The 19,869-nt window shown below is 35.5% G+C and overlaps 2 protein-coding genes across 2 annotated transcripts; one reads left to right on the top strand and one right to left on the bottom strand.

The window, feature by feature from the left end:
* Positions 1-11,034: 11,034 nt before the first annotated feature.
* Positions 11,035-15,665, bottom strand: LOC103709175 (FAD-linked sulfhydryl oxidase ERV1). Its single transcript, XM_017843349.3, has 7 exons — positions 15,315-15,665; positions 15,140-15,217; positions 13,551-13,598; positions 12,385-12,449; positions 11,989-12,066; positions 11,691-11,840; positions 11,035-11,351 (listed from the first exon to the last, which is right to left on the bottom strand). The coding sequence occupies exons 1-6, from the start codon at positions 15,504-15,506 to the stop codon at positions 11,726-11,728; spliced, it is 576 nt and encodes a 191-aa protein (XP_017698838.1). The 5' UTR covers positions 15,507-15,665; the 3' UTR covers positions 11,035-11,351; positions 11,691-11,725.
* Positions 15,666-17,881: 2,216 nt separating this feature from the next.
* LOC120104133 (putative pentatricopeptide repeat-containing protein At5g40405) lies at positions 17,882-19,633 on the top strand. The gene has a single exon (XM_039114671.1). The coding sequence runs from the start codon at positions 17,882-17,884 to the stop codon at positions 19,631-19,633; it is 1,752 nt and encodes a 583-aa protein (XP_038970599.1).
* Positions 19,634-19,869: the final 236 nt, after the last annotated feature.

The following is a 19,869-nucleotide window of genomic DNA, read 5'->3' as shown; positions in this document are numbered from 1 at the left end:
GAGCAAAGTTTAAGTCGTATTATCGTATATCTCTTTGTTGGGGCCATGTTTGTCACGTTTGAAATTGTACCTTTGTACGAATGTTTTTGTCCGTAATGAATAGCTTAGATTTCACAACTAATCATAGGATAGTTTGCCCTACTATCTTCGTCGTATTATCGTATATTTTTCAATGGCAAAGAAGTTAATTTAATTTCATGACAACGGGTTAATTTTTTTTCCGAATGTTTATCATAAGAATCACCTCTCAAGCTAGGATGATTTGATGAAAATAATTTGAACAAGTTAATCTCATAGACAGACTTGTCTAATTTTTGAACACCAATATGCATGCTAACTAAAAACAAAAACAAACATTGTATACAAGATTTATCCTTCACACTAAGGCTTGGATGATCTTGTAGTTATGTTTTATTGTTCTTTTTGTACACATAAAAAAAAAGCAAATTCAATTTATTTTATTTGTGAAACTTAATAAACAGTGAGACGTAAAAATATGCCAAAATATTCACCGGTGGTGGTTGACCCATGCTACTTGAATAATTATTATGATTTAAAAAGAAAAAATTATATCCTCATATGATCTTAGAATGGCTACAAGATAGATAATGATCCATGTACCCACTCACATCCTCATTATTGTTCATACCCAAGTGCAAATATGTTTTTTTAATTTAAACTATTAAATTGAATTTAAATAATAGAAGTTAGCAACAATAGTATAAAAAAATTAAAAAGAGGAATTATTTTTAAGATAGATATCCTAAAATACACATGCAAGCAAGTGATCACCGGCATGTATATGCTGCAAGCTATGCATATTTTGTCAGCATTGCTTAGATGACATCAATATGTATTTTGACTTTATGCATTGATCCATCAAAAAACGTGCTGGATTTACATGATAGAATGATATCCAAAAATATGGCATGTTCTATAATTTTCATTACAAGCTAAAGTACTCTTTGCCACTCATTTTTCTTTTGGATTTTTGCATGCCGAATATGGCATCCCCAAATTAGTCAATAATAAAAAAATATCAAACTAATTATTGATTTCATGGCATGCCTGATATTTCTATTTATAATACTGCACCCAAAATTTCAACCTTGAATGTGATCATTTAAGTATAAATTTTATTTACTTATGACTGCACATGCAGTTATATGTTCTCAAAATATTTGATGAACTAAAATCTATGACAATTTTTTAGTGGAAAAATTAATGTCTCAATAACTTGTCTGTCAAAATAATATTAATTGGTCCGTCGGTTGGTGTCATAGAAAAGTAGAAATCACATTAGTTGTGTGAGAACTCGCACGGGCGTATATTTAGTCTCGCATCGATTATTTGCTGAGTAGATCTTGAGTACTGATATAGGATCAAGAAACTCAAATAATATCTTCCGAGTAGTCATTTTGGATGAGGTGCTAATTGTTACAAATGGTATCAGAGTGAATGTGGTGCATAACTTATGTGAACTAGGAGACACTGCAGCATATATTTTTTAGAGCTAATCACAGGCCGACCGTAATACTTTTGATTAGATTTGAACTCTGTGAAGATCCTTGCAAATATATATTTAGTTCCACATCGATTATTTTTAGATAGATCTTGAATACTTATATAAGATCAAAAAAATTAAATAATATCTTTTAACTAGTTTTTTTGGATTAGGTTTTTTATTGTTTTTTTTTTTTTTTTTTCTTCTTTGGTACGACGTTAGGATCAGGAGGAGCGTACGACGTTAGGATCAGGAGGAGCAGAAGATTCAAGTTCTGTGGGAGGTGATTGGAACCCGGATCTTTATATTTTATTCATTGCGTCTAGCTGAAGACGTTAACAACGAAATCTTACATGGCATCCCGACAAGGATAGCTTACATTTCTCAAACAGTAGTTAGTTGACGAAATCATCCACCAAGTCGGCTTAACAGATCCTTGCCCTCCCCCTACCCCCACCACAAAAAAAAAAAAAAAAAAAAAACTTAATGGATGCGTCCAGGGCCCACTTCTAACATCCAATCACTCTGTCATTCGTACGGTTAAAGTCTCTATTGGTCTAAGTATTTTCCTCCTCCTAATATTTCCAAAATTGTATGATTACTTTTGCAAACAAACTTAATAAAATTTTAAATTTTAAAAAAATAATATTTGGTGTAAGAAAAAATCCAAGCAAAAAATAATAATAATTTAATTCCACTTGAGTTGTCCGAATTCGAAACGCACGGGCGTCGATTAAATTAGAGAACCGAATGTCCCACGTCTGGATAGCTCGTTGGCGGATATGCTTTTCTTCCATCTATACCAAGATGGCGTTGGGGTGACAAACCTGAGGCGGTGAACCCACGGGTCGAAGAAGGCACGCAAAAATCTGCGATTTGTATTGAACATTTATTGATGGAAGGAGAGCTCAGCGAGAGCTGCTATATAGGTGGGCTGGTCCCTCCCCCTCCCCTCCTATCTTTGACCAATATATATATATATATATATATATATATTTCAATGCACCACTTCCTGAGGACTGCACCTATAAGGCTTCAGCTTCATGGTCTTGATTGATGGCTGAAATTAAAGCATAACGAAAGATAAATTGTGTTAGCATTTTGCCCAAACCATATTGCAATAGCTCTTAAAGATTTGTTTGTTTAAAAAAAAATAATAGCATCGATGTCAACCAACTTCACTAAGATCTACATCCAATTAACTTTACTGTTTGAACAAATTGGCATCCTTTGGTTTTAAGATGGATACTCCATTTGAAGGATAATCCACGTCAAGGTTTGTGCTATTTACTAAATGAACCCGACATGCATATATTTTGTCTCAATCTTGTTTTACTTACTTGCGTTTAGATCTTTGGTATTGCTTTATTTTTTAAAAAAAATTTAGTGGACGGAACTTGTCTTCTCTTTTTTAATAGAAAAAGGAAAGAAAGAAAAACAAATGGCAGCAAATTTTATACAATCCAAATTTTGTAGATTTCCTACAACTTGGATGTACAACATGTTTTAATTAATCATGATTCATTATATTAACACCAATTCTCTACCTTTTTATTTAAAACCACTTATCTACTATTTACAAAAATAAACTCCTATCCCCTAGTTATGTTTAAGATCAAGTCAATTAAACTTGTGATGTATCCACAGAAAAAGTGGCTTCAGAAATACTTACTTTAAAACCACACACACACACACACATATATATATATATGTATGTATGTATGTATGTATGTATGTATGCATGTATGTATGTATGTATAAAAGTACTTAGCGAGAAATAAAATTGCATTTGGAACTAGGATTATCAAGGACAGTGGTACTGGCTCAACACTTTTCAGGTTTAGGTGTTCCACAGCACATGATGTGTAGCTTTGTTTAGACTTCCATATTACCTAATATTCTGCTGCTTAGATATTTTGTTGAACCACCACACCAGCAAAGGGTTTCTGCAACTTTTGACCAAAAAAAAAAAAAGGGTTTCTGCAACTTATGCAACAAACTAGTGTGAGTGGTTGAGACTTGAGAACTTGAGGCTAATCAACCAACCACCATTATTTCAATCAAAAAAAACCAACCACCATTATCACCTCACACTTGAAAAGGGGACATAAGATCTTAATTATAAATACAAAAAATAAATGTGTTAGCATTCATAATCGCATCATGAGACATCAGGTGTTCATGGGTGTATAGGTCTTTTTCTTGTAACATCTCTGAACTATATTGTCTGTTTGGTGTCTCATATATAAATATGTTATATCTTATTTCAAACCCTAAATCTCTTAGAATTTCAACTATTATCTGAATTAAGTATTAGATGATACACAATTACACATGGTATGTTAGATGTCATTCATGTAGGTATGTTTTCCATTTTCTTATGATGGGAGGGGGTCTACACAGGTGCCCTAGTGATATAATAAAAGTATACCATGATACATGCTGCAAACACAGGTGCCCCCTGCCTATTTAATTTCAAATACCCTTTACTAAATTAAATTTTTATATCAGATATGCATTTACTAGATGTTATTGTTCATCTCTCGAATAATTCGTCGTGATATAATTTTGACTATTCACAATGTAACAATAAATACTGTACAAACAAACATTTTCTCAATCCAATTCATAACTATGATTAACTACATTATTGATTATTTTATGTTGAATATTAAATTTAACTTGGTGAGAGACATCAGAACAATGCGATCGACAATTTCATTAAAATCGATATATTCTTTTTTTCAGAAAAAGTCTGGATGGTGGCATTTTCATCACCGGTAGAAAATTCCTCTCCACGCAAGCATTGACACTTCGATCGAATTGCCAAACTACTTCCCTCGAACATCTATAATGTTGCAATCATCTTTATAGCCCAGCTAAACTACTTTATGCCTAAAGTCCTTATCATCCTAACCCCAAGGATAGAGTGCCTTCGCAACGAATCCTTGTTAATTGCTTTTGGTTATTAGCATTAAAGGAAAGAAAGCATCATAAACTAGAGAGAAGTAAAGCAAAGTGGTTAGCCTGTTTTGTTACCACTTAACAACCTAAACCCAGCTCAAGACAAATGGAAGCGAAAAAAGGATCATAACTGAAGTTATTGTTTTGCAAAACTTGGATTAGAGGGACCACTCTGTTCGCTGCACATGATTGCATGATCTCCCATGGCGTCTAAATCCACAACAGCACCATTTACCTTTGGACCACCTTATGAAGCCTTTTCCTCTATCATAATACTGTACTGAAAGTGTTTTAGCTGATCGGATCGGCAGGAGTCGAAAAGGGTTTATTTTTAATTGAAATGCTTGGAATTCGATCTACAGGGGAAAAATTCATAGAATTCTACAAAAATAGCACATTAGTAATTCATTTGGACAATTAACAGCTAATTAGATGAGTTTAAGTCACAACTTGCAAGCAGGCCAACAAAAAAACGCAATGAAATCATGCTGAAAAATTTAAAAGCAGAAGCAACCGAAGAAGGCAGACAAGAAGACTCGAGTTGGGTTGATATGTCTCCCTTCTTTTACATTTAAAAACAGAGAGAGGACAAAGAAAAACAGGAGAAAATTCAGAATCTATCAACTTAGAACAAGCCAAACAGGACTCTATTTTTGAGAAGTTCATTAGTTACACCAGCCCTCCAAATAGAGGAGGTTCTGTGATGCATGTCAAGGACATGCAAATGAGAAACTGAAGTTGTTACTATTATTACAGTGTCCGGTTCAACCAATCTCATCATGGCTCCCATCCAATAATAATATGGAGCTTTCTAATGTTTTATCATCTTTAGATGCACAAGTAGAATTGTTGTCAATACTGTATTAAATATAGGTATACCAAATTGGATGGGTATGAACTTGACCTTTTAAAACCATGCTCCTAATAAACACAGGCTAGTACTTAGAAGGCTAGAAATCACTGTTTCGAATAAGTTCCAATTGTCAAGATGATATAACTTATTCTTCCAATTTAAAATTTATCTTCAGAAGAGAATTATGTATCCTAATAATAACACCAACACAAAAACCATGTGAATTTACTTTTTGTTGGTAAAATCACAAGTGTGACGCATTTATTATAACATACTAAGGGAAATTGCAGCTCGGTTGATTTGGTAGTTTAAATCGATAATTGCTTGTACATAGCTATGGACTCACTTCAAAGACAATATGCATGGAAAGGAGGAAGAACAAATATATGGTACCTTTCTATGTATAAGTGAGTCCAGTCCTAAAAAAATTGTTTAAAAAATGGCAAGAAAAATGTTATGAAGAGGTTTCATGAAAGCCGTTGACATTTTTTAACAACTTTATGAAAAACATCAAAACCATTACGTAAACTGGATCGATCTTATGTTTCATAATTATCATATTTTTTTTTTCTCAAAAAGAAGATGGCATATTCTAAATATTTAAATGCCTCTTATGTTTCAAGATAAGCATAGCATATGAAGAGCGTTGAATCATAGAGTCAAAAGTTCACTTCCATAGAATTGTACTAGAGTTATTTAGTTTACAGTCTAATTGGAACTAATTTTGTCCAGTTTGCCAGACCTTCACTGGTCCCTGAGTAGGTACTTTCCCTTGGCAGGAAGAAAGTGGAAAACGCCCTCCTCATTTCGCAAATTTTGCATGAAATCTAAAAGCAGCGCTTTACGTATCCGCCAACTACTTTTTATTATCTATTCATTATCCATGTCTTTGAGTAGGATTGAAGGGATTTGGAAGTGGTCAGTTTTGATAGCAATTAAACATTAAATTGCAGCATTGAATTGGACTCTCCATTGATACAACAAGCAGCTAGCATCTCCTGTCAGGTTTGCAAGGACCTGTACAAATTCTGCTTCCCTTAAATACACTTGTTAACTCAGTGAAATGAGCTAATGCTAGAATTGCACAACCTTTTTACTTCAGCAAATTTGGAGGGTCAGTTTTGTTACACCACTTTGATCAAGAAGGGAGAACATTGAGCCTTGTAACTTGAGACTAGGATGGTCCACGGAATGTTTGTGAACAACGCATTCCACAATGAAAAAGACACGGAGTCTAGGAGGAATGATTTTGCCTGGGACCACGAAGGCCTTTTGCTCATTGCCTTGAATGCTTGCTTCAAGTTCAGGGAAAGGAATTATTGGATCCCATAGTGTCTAGCCATCTAGGAATATAGGAATATGGGATACGAACTGCCGTTTCTAATATAAAACTAGCAGTAGATAAGGTGAAGTATTCGTCCCGAGTGAGGCATTTGTACAATGTTTTTGCCGGAAGTAAACCGACATGATGAGTATTTCTTGAGAGGAAAGAAGTGGCTGCACTAATGTAGAGTTGGACATTGTGCGGTTGCATTATTGGAGAGTTAGGAGATTATCCAGTACTAGCCATTGTATTGGCTCATAGACAATGTCACATCCATATGTATGTATGTAAGTATGTGTGTGTGTATATATATATATATATATATATATATATATATATATATATATATATATATATATATATATACACACACATATGTGTGTGTGGATTTGGCTACACTTAGATGGATCTACATCGAGATCAAGTCTACATTATATAATAAAGATCACATATCGATGATCCGTGCCGTTAGATTTGATCTACTATCTTTGAATTACATACGCATCAAAAAATATATGATTTAGAGACTCAGTGATCAATATATATATATATATATATATATATATATATATATATATATATATATATATATATATATATATATATATATATATATAATTTTATATTATTTAGACGGTCCATTTTTTGACCATTTGGTACATATATTAATTAGGAGTCTCCAAAATAAATAATTTTTGGTATATAAGTAGTTTAGATATAATAAATCACATCCAATAGCTTAAATCATTAATTCATTTTCCAAATCTAGACTTGACCAAATCTAAATGGAGATTAACTCGAGTATAGCTGGGTCAGGTTTAATTGGATGATGGGGGTTACGCATCAATAATCCAAATCATTGGATATAATCTACTATCTTTAAACTGCTTATATATGAAAACTCATATGATTTGGAGACTTCTAACCTATCAATTTTAGTATCTCCAAATCATTTTTTTTTGTGTATGAGCGGTTCAGAGGTAGGAAATCATATTCAAAGACTCGAATCATTAATATTGGATCTCCATTATCTAATTTAACATGATCGGATTTGAATAAAGATCCACTCAAGCTTAGCAATATCTCTCTCTTATATTTTTTGGGGCATCTTACATGGCTGCTTGGACGATCCTCTCCAATACTTGGTTGAATTGCAGAGGTCCAATCTTTCAATCATACTATCGCGTAATAGAAGGATAGATGTAGTTGAAAGAGACTTTTATAATTTAACCCTAAACTAGAAACAACCCAAACTCATTGGGCAAACTTATTTTTAATTGTAAATAGGCTCAACCCAAATACCTAGACCTCAACACAAAAAGTAGATACACAAGCCTCCGCTCCACAAAAGTAGGATTAAATGCCTTTTTCAATTGAGGTTAGGTCAAAAAGTCTTTAATCCATGCCCAACCTATTTTAGATATAATCCATAATATCCAACTCATTTAGTCCGTATGGACCTATCATCCAACTTATCAATATCTTACTCATCAATAATGATAAATTTCGTAAACTATAATTTTCTAATTTTCAATTTCAAAATAACCCTAATCAAATTATTTTATTAAAATTTAAAATATTCATATAGAATCCGTAATTGAATTTCTCTTTCAGAAGTCTTCATAAAACATGAAAGTCTTCTGTAAATAAAGAAATTTTGAAATTGTTGCGCTTTGAGAATAAGAAAAAGAGGCAAAGAATTTCCTAATTAACAAGTGATAGAAAATTCGATTTAACAGGAAAGGAAGGATTCAAAAATTTCTAGAATATCTAGACTCAAAAATTTCCCAAGGAGTTGGAAGATAATTAAGAACCAAGAGACAAATAAATTTTAATGCATTAAAAAAATAATTATAAATGAATTATTTTTAGATATTCTTATAATCTAGATTCTAATCAAAAAATGTCAAATCTAAAAAGTTTTAGAAATCACGTCCGTCTCCACATGCATTATTTTTAATATAACTAAAAATATAATATTTAGATTTGGTATTCAAATAAAGTGAAAAAAAGGAGAAAAAAAATAAAGTAAAGGAAAAAAAGACATGTGAAAACTTAGTATACTGTTTCCTTCACTTTTCTTCCTCTTCTTCCTCTATTTTTTCTCTTAATCATTAATTATGTAGCATTTCTTTTCATTCTTATCATGACTCCACTAGAGCATAGTCCAATGCACAATTACCACCATTTTAAGAGTTTGAACATCAATTTTAAATTTTCGTTCCATCCATGCGACCCATTTGACGGCTAAACCATATCTAACCAATTTATAAGCGGTTCGGTCTCAACCAATCCACACCTAATCCAATTATGTTAAAATCACCATCCAAAACTATTCTTTGGGTGTTTTCAGGGGAGTTGGCGGATCCAAGTCCCCCTCTATTGGACCAAACCTGGTAGATACCTTTAGAGAACGTCCTGTGGAATAGCTGACATGGCATGTACTATTTATCGACATCACACCAACTTGACACCTAATAATCTTGTAAATTTTGTTTATTTATAACTCTAAAAGATCAACCTAATGCAAAAAATATATAAAATATATCAATTGACCCATGAAATAATCCACCTAATCCTGCCCAACAATCTAATGTTGCACTACCATGATAGCAAAGTAGATGTAACTGGTTCCATGCACAAGTTGAATTGTCGCAAGTTACTGGAGCCACTACATTCACTGCATGGCCCAATGTAGCACACAGATAGCTGGGGAGTTAGGCTGCTTTTAAAGACCCCATTTAGCAAAGTTTTTGGTGGGCCAGAAAGCACTTTCTGATCCTTCAAAAGTACTTTTGGATGGAATAGAGATGTTTGGTAAAAAAATCGAAAATCTATTTTAACTTTGCTAGAAAGCTAAAACTTCTTCTTGAGATAAACTCCAAAATGGAGCTTCTTCGGAAGAGCATTTTTAGCATGCATCGAATAGCTGTTTTGATTTATATATTTTTTTTGAACTAAAATACTCATAATAAAATATTATAATTATAGAAAATGTCCCTTTATATTGCATAAATCTCTAGAAATCCCAACAAAGAAAACAAAAAACCCAAAAATTAGTTTCTAAAAATATTATATTAATAAAATATTAATATATAATGATAATAATGATAATATTTTATACTTTTATTATTGTATTATACTATAAATATAATATTATATTACATTATATCATAATATATTGATATATTATGTTATATAATATCAAATTATGTTATATTATCAATGTATAGTATATAATATTATATTACTATATTATAATAATATTATAATACATTACAATAATATAATACTATATCATATATTTATGTATTAATACATATTATATTTTATTATGCTCTATTGTATAGTACTATGTAATGTTCTTTATGATCATTTTGTTATACCAAAAGTATTTTCTTAGTTTATTTATCAAACACGTATTAAAGTTTCACGGTACTTTAAAAATGTAGTTACCAAATAGAAAATTTCTTTTTATAAAAGCTCTACTTCAAAAAATTCTACTGCCAACAGCTCTGCCAAATGGGGCCTAATTCTCTTCTGATGGCAAAGTAGTTGTCTCCATATAGCTTGTCCATACATTGTCTTGGAAAATCATTGTTCCAATACCATGACCTTTCCCCAATTATTCCAATATTGGCCAGCTAATAACCATAGAACAATTCAAACACAATCGCCTGCAAGCTGACCTAAAATAGAAGGGAGCATCGATAGAAGTGCAAGCAATTTTGCTAGAAGTCTCTTTGTGGTCATGCAAGAGACATGGGTTCAAATTCACTTTTGTGCCCATGGTAAATGCTGGGTACCCAGGTGCAGAACGGCATCTAAGTAGTAAGCCCATCCTAAGATGAATACTCTCCTATTTCAACTTCCCCGGAGCTCCCGGCAGCACAGCTTCTCCGCCCATACGGGGATGGAGCAATGGAAGTATTGAGAATCCAAGATAATGGTCCCTAGTTGCTTTCGGCGCATTGACATATGAGACAATGCGAGCAGAATGTTTAGAGCTCCCAGGAAATTCGCAGCATATATTGCACACATCAGGAAGATATCTATAAATCAGACATTACCAAAAGAAATGGCTTGATCTCTCCTATCTCACATATCTTGATGCCCACTGCCAAACCAAGTCCAATTCCGCTTCCTGGCTATGACATCATAGTCGAGCAGCATCAAGCAACATCCAGAGCCGGTCTATCCTGGAATTTGAGCTTTAAGACCATAGCAGAGCAGATTAGGCTACTTTTGATTGATTTCAAGAAGCTGATTAGATTGATTTTGGTCCATGCTTCTTAAAACTAATTTTGTTTTTCCAGGATGGGTTGATGACAATTATTCAAACAGGATCCATTTCCAAAAGTTTTCTAACCAGATAAAACTCCAACTAACTTGCCACATTTCCAAACAGATTCTTAATCAACCAATCACAAAAACAAAGAAGTTCATAAAATGTAGAATTAATTAAAACTTAAATAGCCAACTTGTCTAATTGGAAAGTTTCTACAGAGGGTGAAAAAAATCTCAATGCTAAATGTTGACCATATGATCAGATAAATCACCTGAAATTCATGTCGATTTACAAAGCAGGCACCCCAGGACATGATGAAAAGGACAGACCTTGGGAAGAACAGAAGTTCAACACCTTTCAAATCACTCTGGAATGGCGGCAGATAGCTGATCCAACAGCAATGGTAGCAAAGCTAGACCTGATAACGAGAGAACTGCTATATATCACCAGATAATAAACAAGAAACAATGACAACATGAAAGCTTAAAAAGCAAAATTTATTGCAGTTTGTTTATCATAATTATACTCCCAAAACCAGTTCTTCACCTAACTCCAACTGAATTCTTCAAAAATGACTATTAGATGTTAAGAGTGTCATTCAACTGATTAGAATCTCTGAGCAAAATACAGCTGATTATAATCGAAAGGTCCGAATAACACATATTCTTCAGGTTATGTACTAATTAAATGGTAAAACTAACTTACGCTTTTCCATCCTGGGATGCATAACAAGCACAAGTGGAACCATTGCCCTTACCCTTTGCATTTCCTTCTTAAGAGGAATTGAAGTCATCATGGTTGGTTGTTGAAGCCTGTAGTGCCTTGCAGATCACATGCGCGATCCTTGCAGTCCAATTTTCCCCATCTAGCATTCACTCTATTGCAGGGAAATGTCAATTTTCCAAGGCTGTCAAGAGAAGCAAAACTCAAACTATCAATTTAACTAATGGAGCATGTCACAAAAACTACCGGAACTGCTAGCAGGAAGTAGAGAAGGGAAAAAAGGACAACATTCGCAGTAAAAAAATTAAAAAAAGTTTGATTTAACCAGGAACCTTCGGTTAACAACGTTGTGCACATGGCATAGCCATTGAGAGAATTCAGCTTGTGATCCAGCTTGTACAGGGTTTGCTCTGTGAAACAATCAAAATAAATTGATTATGCAGAGATGAAAACATTGTGTATCACTATCGATTTCTTTTCTTTTTCTCTTTATTTTTTTAAAAAAAAATCAAGACTTTGACTCTGCTTCAGCAGGTTTTGAGCTTCTTCTGCCAAAAACCAAAAAGATCAAGTATACAAATAATTCATAATGGTGACACACTAAAAACTGATCATATTAACTATTAATCTGACTGTTCAGATAAATAGCAATGTTCTTGATAGTCATAATGCTTTTCAAGGCCAGTCTTCTAGCATGAAGGATAGAAAAGGATGCATGTATCACTTACTTCAAAATTTCCTTAAAATGATCTGCACATTCTTTACAAGGATAAAGTCGAGATAATATGACCATCTACATAAAGAAACAAGTTCCACGTCATCTATATTTCACATGTACAAATAAAAATTCCTATGATTCTAATGACAAATAACTCGGTGCATGCCGTTCATCTCAAATATCCATAAATTAAGGGAGGCGATGATGTAACAATCAGTGTCGAGCAAACAGATCAACAAGACTGAGATGACTATATCAAGATAATATCTCATGGATTTAGATGTAAGCCCCGTGGAAGAATACCATAAAAAGCACCAATGCATAATGCAAAGGGAAGAAAACAAGAAAGGCCTTTTAAAGTATACTGGCAAAAACCTTGCTGCATGCTATTCATATCCATAAAAATAGGGGCAGGCATGATCTGACAACAAGCATTTTAGTGAACAGATCTATAAGATCCATAAAACTGAGATGACTACACCAAGATAATATTGCATGTACCAAAATGTAATCCCTGTGGAACGATACTGTGAATTTAAGTAATCCTAAGTAATGCATTAATGATTACATGTGCCATAGGATATTGATCCTAAGTAAAACGCAAGGGAATATTTCTGGATGACCCTGCTGAATAGTAATAAAACCATTTTTGAGCAGATCATAACTACTTTGACAATAATACACTTAATGCTGTTTCTTATTCAAAACTTGAGGAAAAAAAAAAGGAAAAAAAAAAGTGAGACACCAGATAAACAAAAATTCCAACCGAACTATAGTTGGTTTAAAAAGCCTATACAATCATAATTGCCAAAATTCCATAGACATGCACTCAAGCAGGAAAACAATTAATTTGTATCAGCTCCAATTTCTAGGAACTAGACCATGAACCTTAAGTAGTCATTTTTCAATTGTTCAGACTACTACAGCATCGCTGCAATGCTAATGGCACAGCGAATTCATCTCTATCTAATCACCCTGCTCAGTGCTACACCTATTTCCCAGTCTTGCAACGAATATATGTACTTGATAACAAAGTTTGGATTGAAAGCATTGCTAGTTGATATAAGGAGCAAGATCTTGGAAACTAAATGGAATGATTAATTTAAGAAAACTTGACTTCCATTTAAATGCAATCATGTCAACTTCATAATGAAGGGCATAACAAGCATACCATACCAGTTCTTTTACATCACGTTTTTGCTGTCTTGTTGGGTGATCTGGAAACTGAAAAGTTCAGTGTCAGATAGGCATTGAAGAAGTCAGCAAGTTGCAGATGTAAATGTTTTTTTCATTAAAGAAAATTGACATAACACTTTAATATTTAAGAATTTGGTAGAAGGAAATCAAGCAGCATCTTGTCATGAAAAAACAATGGCATTGACACCAGCATTATGTTTTGGGCCATTCACACAATCAAGATAGGTTTTAACTAGGAAAGTGGAAGAAGATTTACTGAAAATTATGTCTGGTCCCTGAAACAGATCCAGCTTAGCAAGTGAAATAAATAAAAATTGAAAACTTTATATGCACATATCGAGAAGGGGATTACAAAAAAAATTACAGTTATTTCAATATTGATCAAGATCTATGATCATATAGCACCTATAAGTAATCAAGAAACATGCATTAATGCATTCAGACAAGTAGTTTCAGTGAACCTGTTTTCAAGCACAATACCTTTCATCAGCCCATGATACTACTGTGACCAGATTGATGAGCACACTTAACTAGGTCTTACCGAGAGTTCTTGATGGCATTTTAAGTTTACATATAAAAGTTTCACAATGAAGGTGAGCCTTAAAGCAATGGTGAGGTTGCTTCATTATGACTTGGAGGTTACAAATTCGAAACATGGAAACAGACTCTCCACACGTAGGGCTAAGGCCGCATACATCTGACCCTCTCCAGACCTCGTAATGAAGTTTTTTAGATGAAAGACAACACTCAGTTCGTATAACATTAAGATATGGGACAAAGCTACCAATAGTACTGGGACAATACTACTAGTATATGGGCGTATTGTTCAATATAAAATACTTAGCAACTTGAAACTAATGAAAAAAGTATAAATTATGACACTTGAACCATGGAAACACAAGATTTGGTCGCACTTGTCTAAGATCATCAAGTTTGCAAATGACATGGTAATATTCTTCATGTTTGTTCTGTTATTTCATGAATTTTAGCCAAGGAGACTAAATATGGCCAACTAACTGCTGCATGAAGACTCTGGAAACAAGTCTTACATTTAATCCATGTAGAAGTTTCTAGCACGAAACATTGACTTATTCCCCTTAATGTCTAGCAGAACGTTTTCTGTTTTTATCTTTTCAAAACCTAAATTCCTATAATTTGCAATTAACCAGTCAGCCTTAAGGTCCTTATCTCTTTATGCTTGAATAACTCCTTAAGAATAAACAATCAATAAAGACTTTACAAACTGACCACAAACATTCAGGAAAATACTTATTTAAAACATGCAATGAAAGATCAAAAGAACTAGGAGATCCTAACAGCTCCAGGTATCATCAAATTCACATCGAACACCTTGTCCAGTGATCTTTTACATAAACAATGGAAAAGTCCGATAAGTTTACATGTCGGTTGCCTGAAAAAATAAGCCCTTTTACACGAACATAGGTTTTGCAGCCTATTTATCGAACTATCCAACAACTATACAAAGGACAGGTGACAAATTTTTCATCTATATGAGTAAGCCATGCAGAGTTAACAACTGATCCTTGTAAAGGGAAATAATCAAACACCTGTGCTGCAATGGTGTGGAGCAGAGTCCAGGTAGCCCTCCCGAGCTCCTCCTTCGTCAATGGAATCGCCGACTTCTCCTGAACAAATTCGAACAAGAATCAGCAAATCAAACCAACAACTAAACATAAAGACTTCTTCTGCTGTCCGTTGGTGAGAAGGGGAGAGCGGGAGTGCCTTCATGGGAGAAGTGGCATCCGTGGATTGAGGAAGAGCGGAGGGCTTGGAGGATACAAAGAGTAGAGGCGGGGACGAGCGGTGGTGGTGGTGGTCTTGGGGCGCGGGAAAGAGGCGGGAGAGATGGGTTTGGACGCAGCGGGAGAGGGATTCGGTGGCTTTTAGGATGGCTTCCAATGGATTTTCCGACATTTTTTTTTGTTCTCTCTGCGTCGGAGGAGATGACTATGGACGCGCCGGCGATGAGAAGCGAACGAAGGCTAGGCAAAGACGCAAGGATAACGGCAGGAGGCGGAGCGGATGAAGACCTCGCGGGTATGGCTTTTGTTTTCCATTTTATTAATTTTGTGTATAAAACATATCTGATCACTGATTTTGCCAGAAAAACATCATACTTTTTTCCCCATAAACGAATTATTAAAATTATTATAATCCCAAAAATATCGATATTTATATGCCAACATTCTTAATTATTTGAAATTTAGTTCTACTTATTGTAATGGAGAATAAATATTCAGTAAATGGTTCGAATCTAACTCAATGAATTACAGATTCCAATCTTATGTATTCAAATGTTTACTTCAAACTATTTTAGTAGGGGACGGGAACTCAAATAATAATAGTCCCTTTGGATGTTTAGTTGTTGTCAGGTCCTTTAGAACCTGATCGTTAAGCTATAAAATAGCTATTTTTATCGATTGAAATAGACTGAGACATAAGGATCAAGATATGATTAATTAAAGTTGGGGAACATCTTATATTCAAGTCTGACCCAATGACTTACTTGAATGCACCAAATTCATAGTTAAGACAGTATTGAGCATCTACAAAGCTAGCGACGGAGGGCTGTCTAATAAGAAATCTAAATATATTTCTAATTGGTGTAAATATAAAAAATAAAAAAAAGGTTTTATTTAAAAATTAAAAAATATTTTATATAGACTCTGAAGCTAGAATTTTATGACAATTCCATTATTTTATTTTTATATAGGCTCTAGTTGAAACATTTTTTAAAAATAGCTTAAAATAACATAGCAAGAGTAGCTTAAGTGGTTGCATGGATTCTTATATTTCAAATAGTTCTTTTAAGAAAAGAAAAAGACCAGCCCACCGGCTTTTTCTTTACATCTAGGGCTCGTTTGGTTCGCGGAAAAAGAAGGAGGGAAAGTGGGGTCAACGGGAAAGTAATGAGATGCCTCTCGTTTGGTTGGAGTTTTCAAAGGAGAGAGATAGGAAAGTTGTATTCCCATGGGAATATGATTCCCACATTTTATGGAAAAGTTTTTTCTATTATTAGAAACATTGAAAAGTTACTTTTCCATGAGACGAGAATCACTTTATTTTTATTTTTTTCCAAAAAGACCCTTCAGCATTAAAGAAGCATTAAAGAGGTATCAAAGACCTAATTTTTATTAAGGGCATAATAGGAATTATATATAACTTTCCTAGAAAAGTGAATGGCCAACCAAACATAAGCACTTTGGAAATTTGTCATTTTCTCATGGTCAACCAAACATGCCAAAAGTACTTTTCTAGGTATCTTTTTTTTAGAAATTTGTTTTCCAAAAATCATATTCCTAGAATAGAAAATGCTTCCCGCGAACTAAACGAGCCCCTAGGGATGAGTCCAAGAATACAATGAAAATTCCAAGAAAAAACAAATTCTAAACTTCAAAATCAAATGACTCTTCTCAGAAAAATCAAAGTAAAATCTCTTCTGCCTACAATCAATAAAAAAATTCCTGCTATTGGAAGCCACTAAACATTGGAGATGGGAGAAATCATTATCATCAGGAATATCATAGCTATGGAGGAAGGAAAGGGGAGACCAATAAGAGAAGGGGGCTCTTAACTACATAAAAAATGGAGAGATTTTACAAGATAGAAAACATGCGCATCACAAATAGGCTCAAATATCGAAAGAAAAGAGGGAGGAAGAAAGAGAGAAGAAAGAAAAGAAAGAGGTGAAAGAGAGAAACATTATCAATATTATTGATTGGAGGAGAGGGGAGGAAAAGAAGAAGAGGGGAGGGAAAGAAAGAAGAGGAAGAAGAAAAGAAATATTATCAATATTATTGATTAGATACCTTGCTAGTATGTGCCATCCATCGTTGCTAATTGATAAACTTTTACAATCAACAAAAGCTCACTCAAAGCTTAAAAAAAAACATGGTTAGTGGTGGTGTGGCTTTGCAGGCCAAGCATGTTTACAGTGAGATTAATAAGGTTGTGGATTGGATGACTTCGTATGTAGCTGATCATTTCAGAAAGCTTTGTGAATTAAAAATAAGGAGGTGCCTAAAGAGCTCTAAAATTTACTATTTTTTGACTTTTTTTTTTTTTTTTGAATGTATTCCTATGAATCATCCGTTTTAGAGAGGAAAAAAAAAAACTGCAATGTTGTCACCTTCCAGTTCCAACAGTCTTCAAAAATGCGGTTCCCACTAACATACTAACTTGGTAGTTAGCATTATCATCTAAATCTAATCTCAAACATTAACATTTTATATTGCATTGTAATCGACGAACATGCAGAGCTTGGACCGCTCCTTCTTCGCCACCGCAAAATGTCCGACGGCGGCGCCGCCACCCTCGCCCTCCTCCAGTCCTGCGCCACCCTCCGAGACCTCCACCAAGTCCACGCCCAGATGATAAAAACCCAGCACGACCGCTCCTCCTTCCTCGCCGGCAAGCTCGTCGCCTTCTGCTCCTGCCGCGGCGTGATGGACTACGCCCTCTCCGTCTTCGCCCACACCCCCTCCCCGGGCCTATTCGCCCGCAACTCCATAATCCACGGCTACCTCCAGGCCTCCTCCCCCCACCTCGCCCTCCTCTTCTTCGCCTCCCGCCCCTCTCTCCCCCCCAACTCCTATACCTTTCCCCTTCTCTTCAAAACCTGCGCCCAACTCCACGACCTCCCCCTCGGTAAAGCCCTTCACGGCCACCATCTAAAGCTCGGGTTCCACTCCGACCTCCACGCTCATACCGCCCTTCTCTCCCTCTACGCCTCCTGCGGCGAAGTCATCTCCGCACGCAAGCTGTTCGCTGTTGGTCCCCACAGAGACTGCATCGCTTGCTGGAACGCCGTCATTTCGGGTCTCGTCAAGGGTGGCCACTCGAAGGAGGCCTTAGAGCTATTTTACGAGCTGTTGGGAATGGGAGGTGGTGATGGGGAGACTCCATTAAAGGCGGATGAGATCACAATCGTTAGTGCTCTGGCCGCTTGCACGGATCTCGGCGCGCTGGACTCGGCAAAATGGATGCACGAGTATGCTCTGAAGAACGATCTCCGGGTTAATGTGTGTCTTGGCACGGCGCTGGTTGATGCTTATGCGAAGTGTGGGAGCATCGACCTTGCGAGAAGGGTGTTTGATGAGATGCCCGAACGGAATGTCTTGTCTTGGACTGTGATCATTAGAGGACTTGCCATGTTTGGGAAGGGCGAGGAGGCTCTCACATTGTTCTCCAAGATGGTTGCTGAGGGTGTGGCACCTGATGATGTTACATTTGTTGGTGCTCTGTCGGCTTGCACTCATTCAGGATTGGTTGAGGAGGGCCGGCGTATCTTTGACAGTATGAGCAAGCGTTTTAACGTTTCGCCAAAGATGGAGCATTATGGTTGCATGGTCGATTTGTTGAGCAGGGTGGGGTTGTTGAAGGAGGCATTGGATTTGATAGAGAGTATGCCAATGAAGCCTGATGCTGCACTCTGGGGCTCTCTATTGAGTGCTTGCAGGAGGAATCCAAGTCATCTGGAGCTTGCTGAGTATGTGGCTGGTCGTTTAATGGAGATCGAGCCGTATAGTGATGCTACCTATGTCTTGCTATCAAACATCTATGCTCACCATAATAGATGGGGAGATGTTGGGAGAATTAGGGCATGGATGAAAGCTAGAGGAATAAGCAAGACTCCAGGATGCAGCTCTGTTGAATTAGATGGCGTGATTCATGAATTTATCGTTGGGGATAAGTCACACCCCGACATCGAAGAGATGCATGCAATGGTGGAAGAGATTGGAATGAGGGTTGCCGAGATGGGACATGTGGTGAATACTTCAGAGGTATTGCTTGACATTGAGGAGCATGAGAAAAGGAATGCTTTGATGCTTCACAGTGAGAAACTAGCTCTTGCATTTGGACTCATCAGGACCGATCATCCCGCACCCATTCGGATTGTGAAGAACCTTCGAGTTTGCAGCGATTGCCATTCGGTTATGAAGCTTGCTTCCAGGGCCTTCAGCAGGGAGATCATTCTAAGGGATAGGAATAGGTTTCATCGATTTGCTGAAGGATTCTGCACTTGTGCTGATTTCTGGTAGAATATTTGTTTATGTTTATAATCATACTCTACTAAATGATACATGTAGGAAAGATATGTATATTTTCATTTACAAAGGGAATGATAATGAATGCACCATTGGCATTCGATCTTTGTTTTCAGGGAGGTTAATAATTTTGGATTGTGAGCTCGATGTTTTATTATGAGTTAGGATTCCATGGATGTTGTCATTGAAAGCAATAAACAGCCAAGCTTTTGGACATAGACTAACCTATT

This window comes from Phoenix dactylifera, chromosome 16, assembly GCF_009389715.1.
Source record: "Phoenix dactylifera cultivar Barhee BC4 chromosome 16, palm_55x_up_171113_PBpolish2nd_filt_p, whole genome shotgun sequence".
Lineage (NCBI taxonomy): Eukaryota > Viridiplantae > Streptophyta > Magnoliopsida > Arecales > Arecaceae > Phoenix > Phoenix dactylifera.
This window is presented reverse-complemented; position numbering and strand designations above follow the sequence as displayed.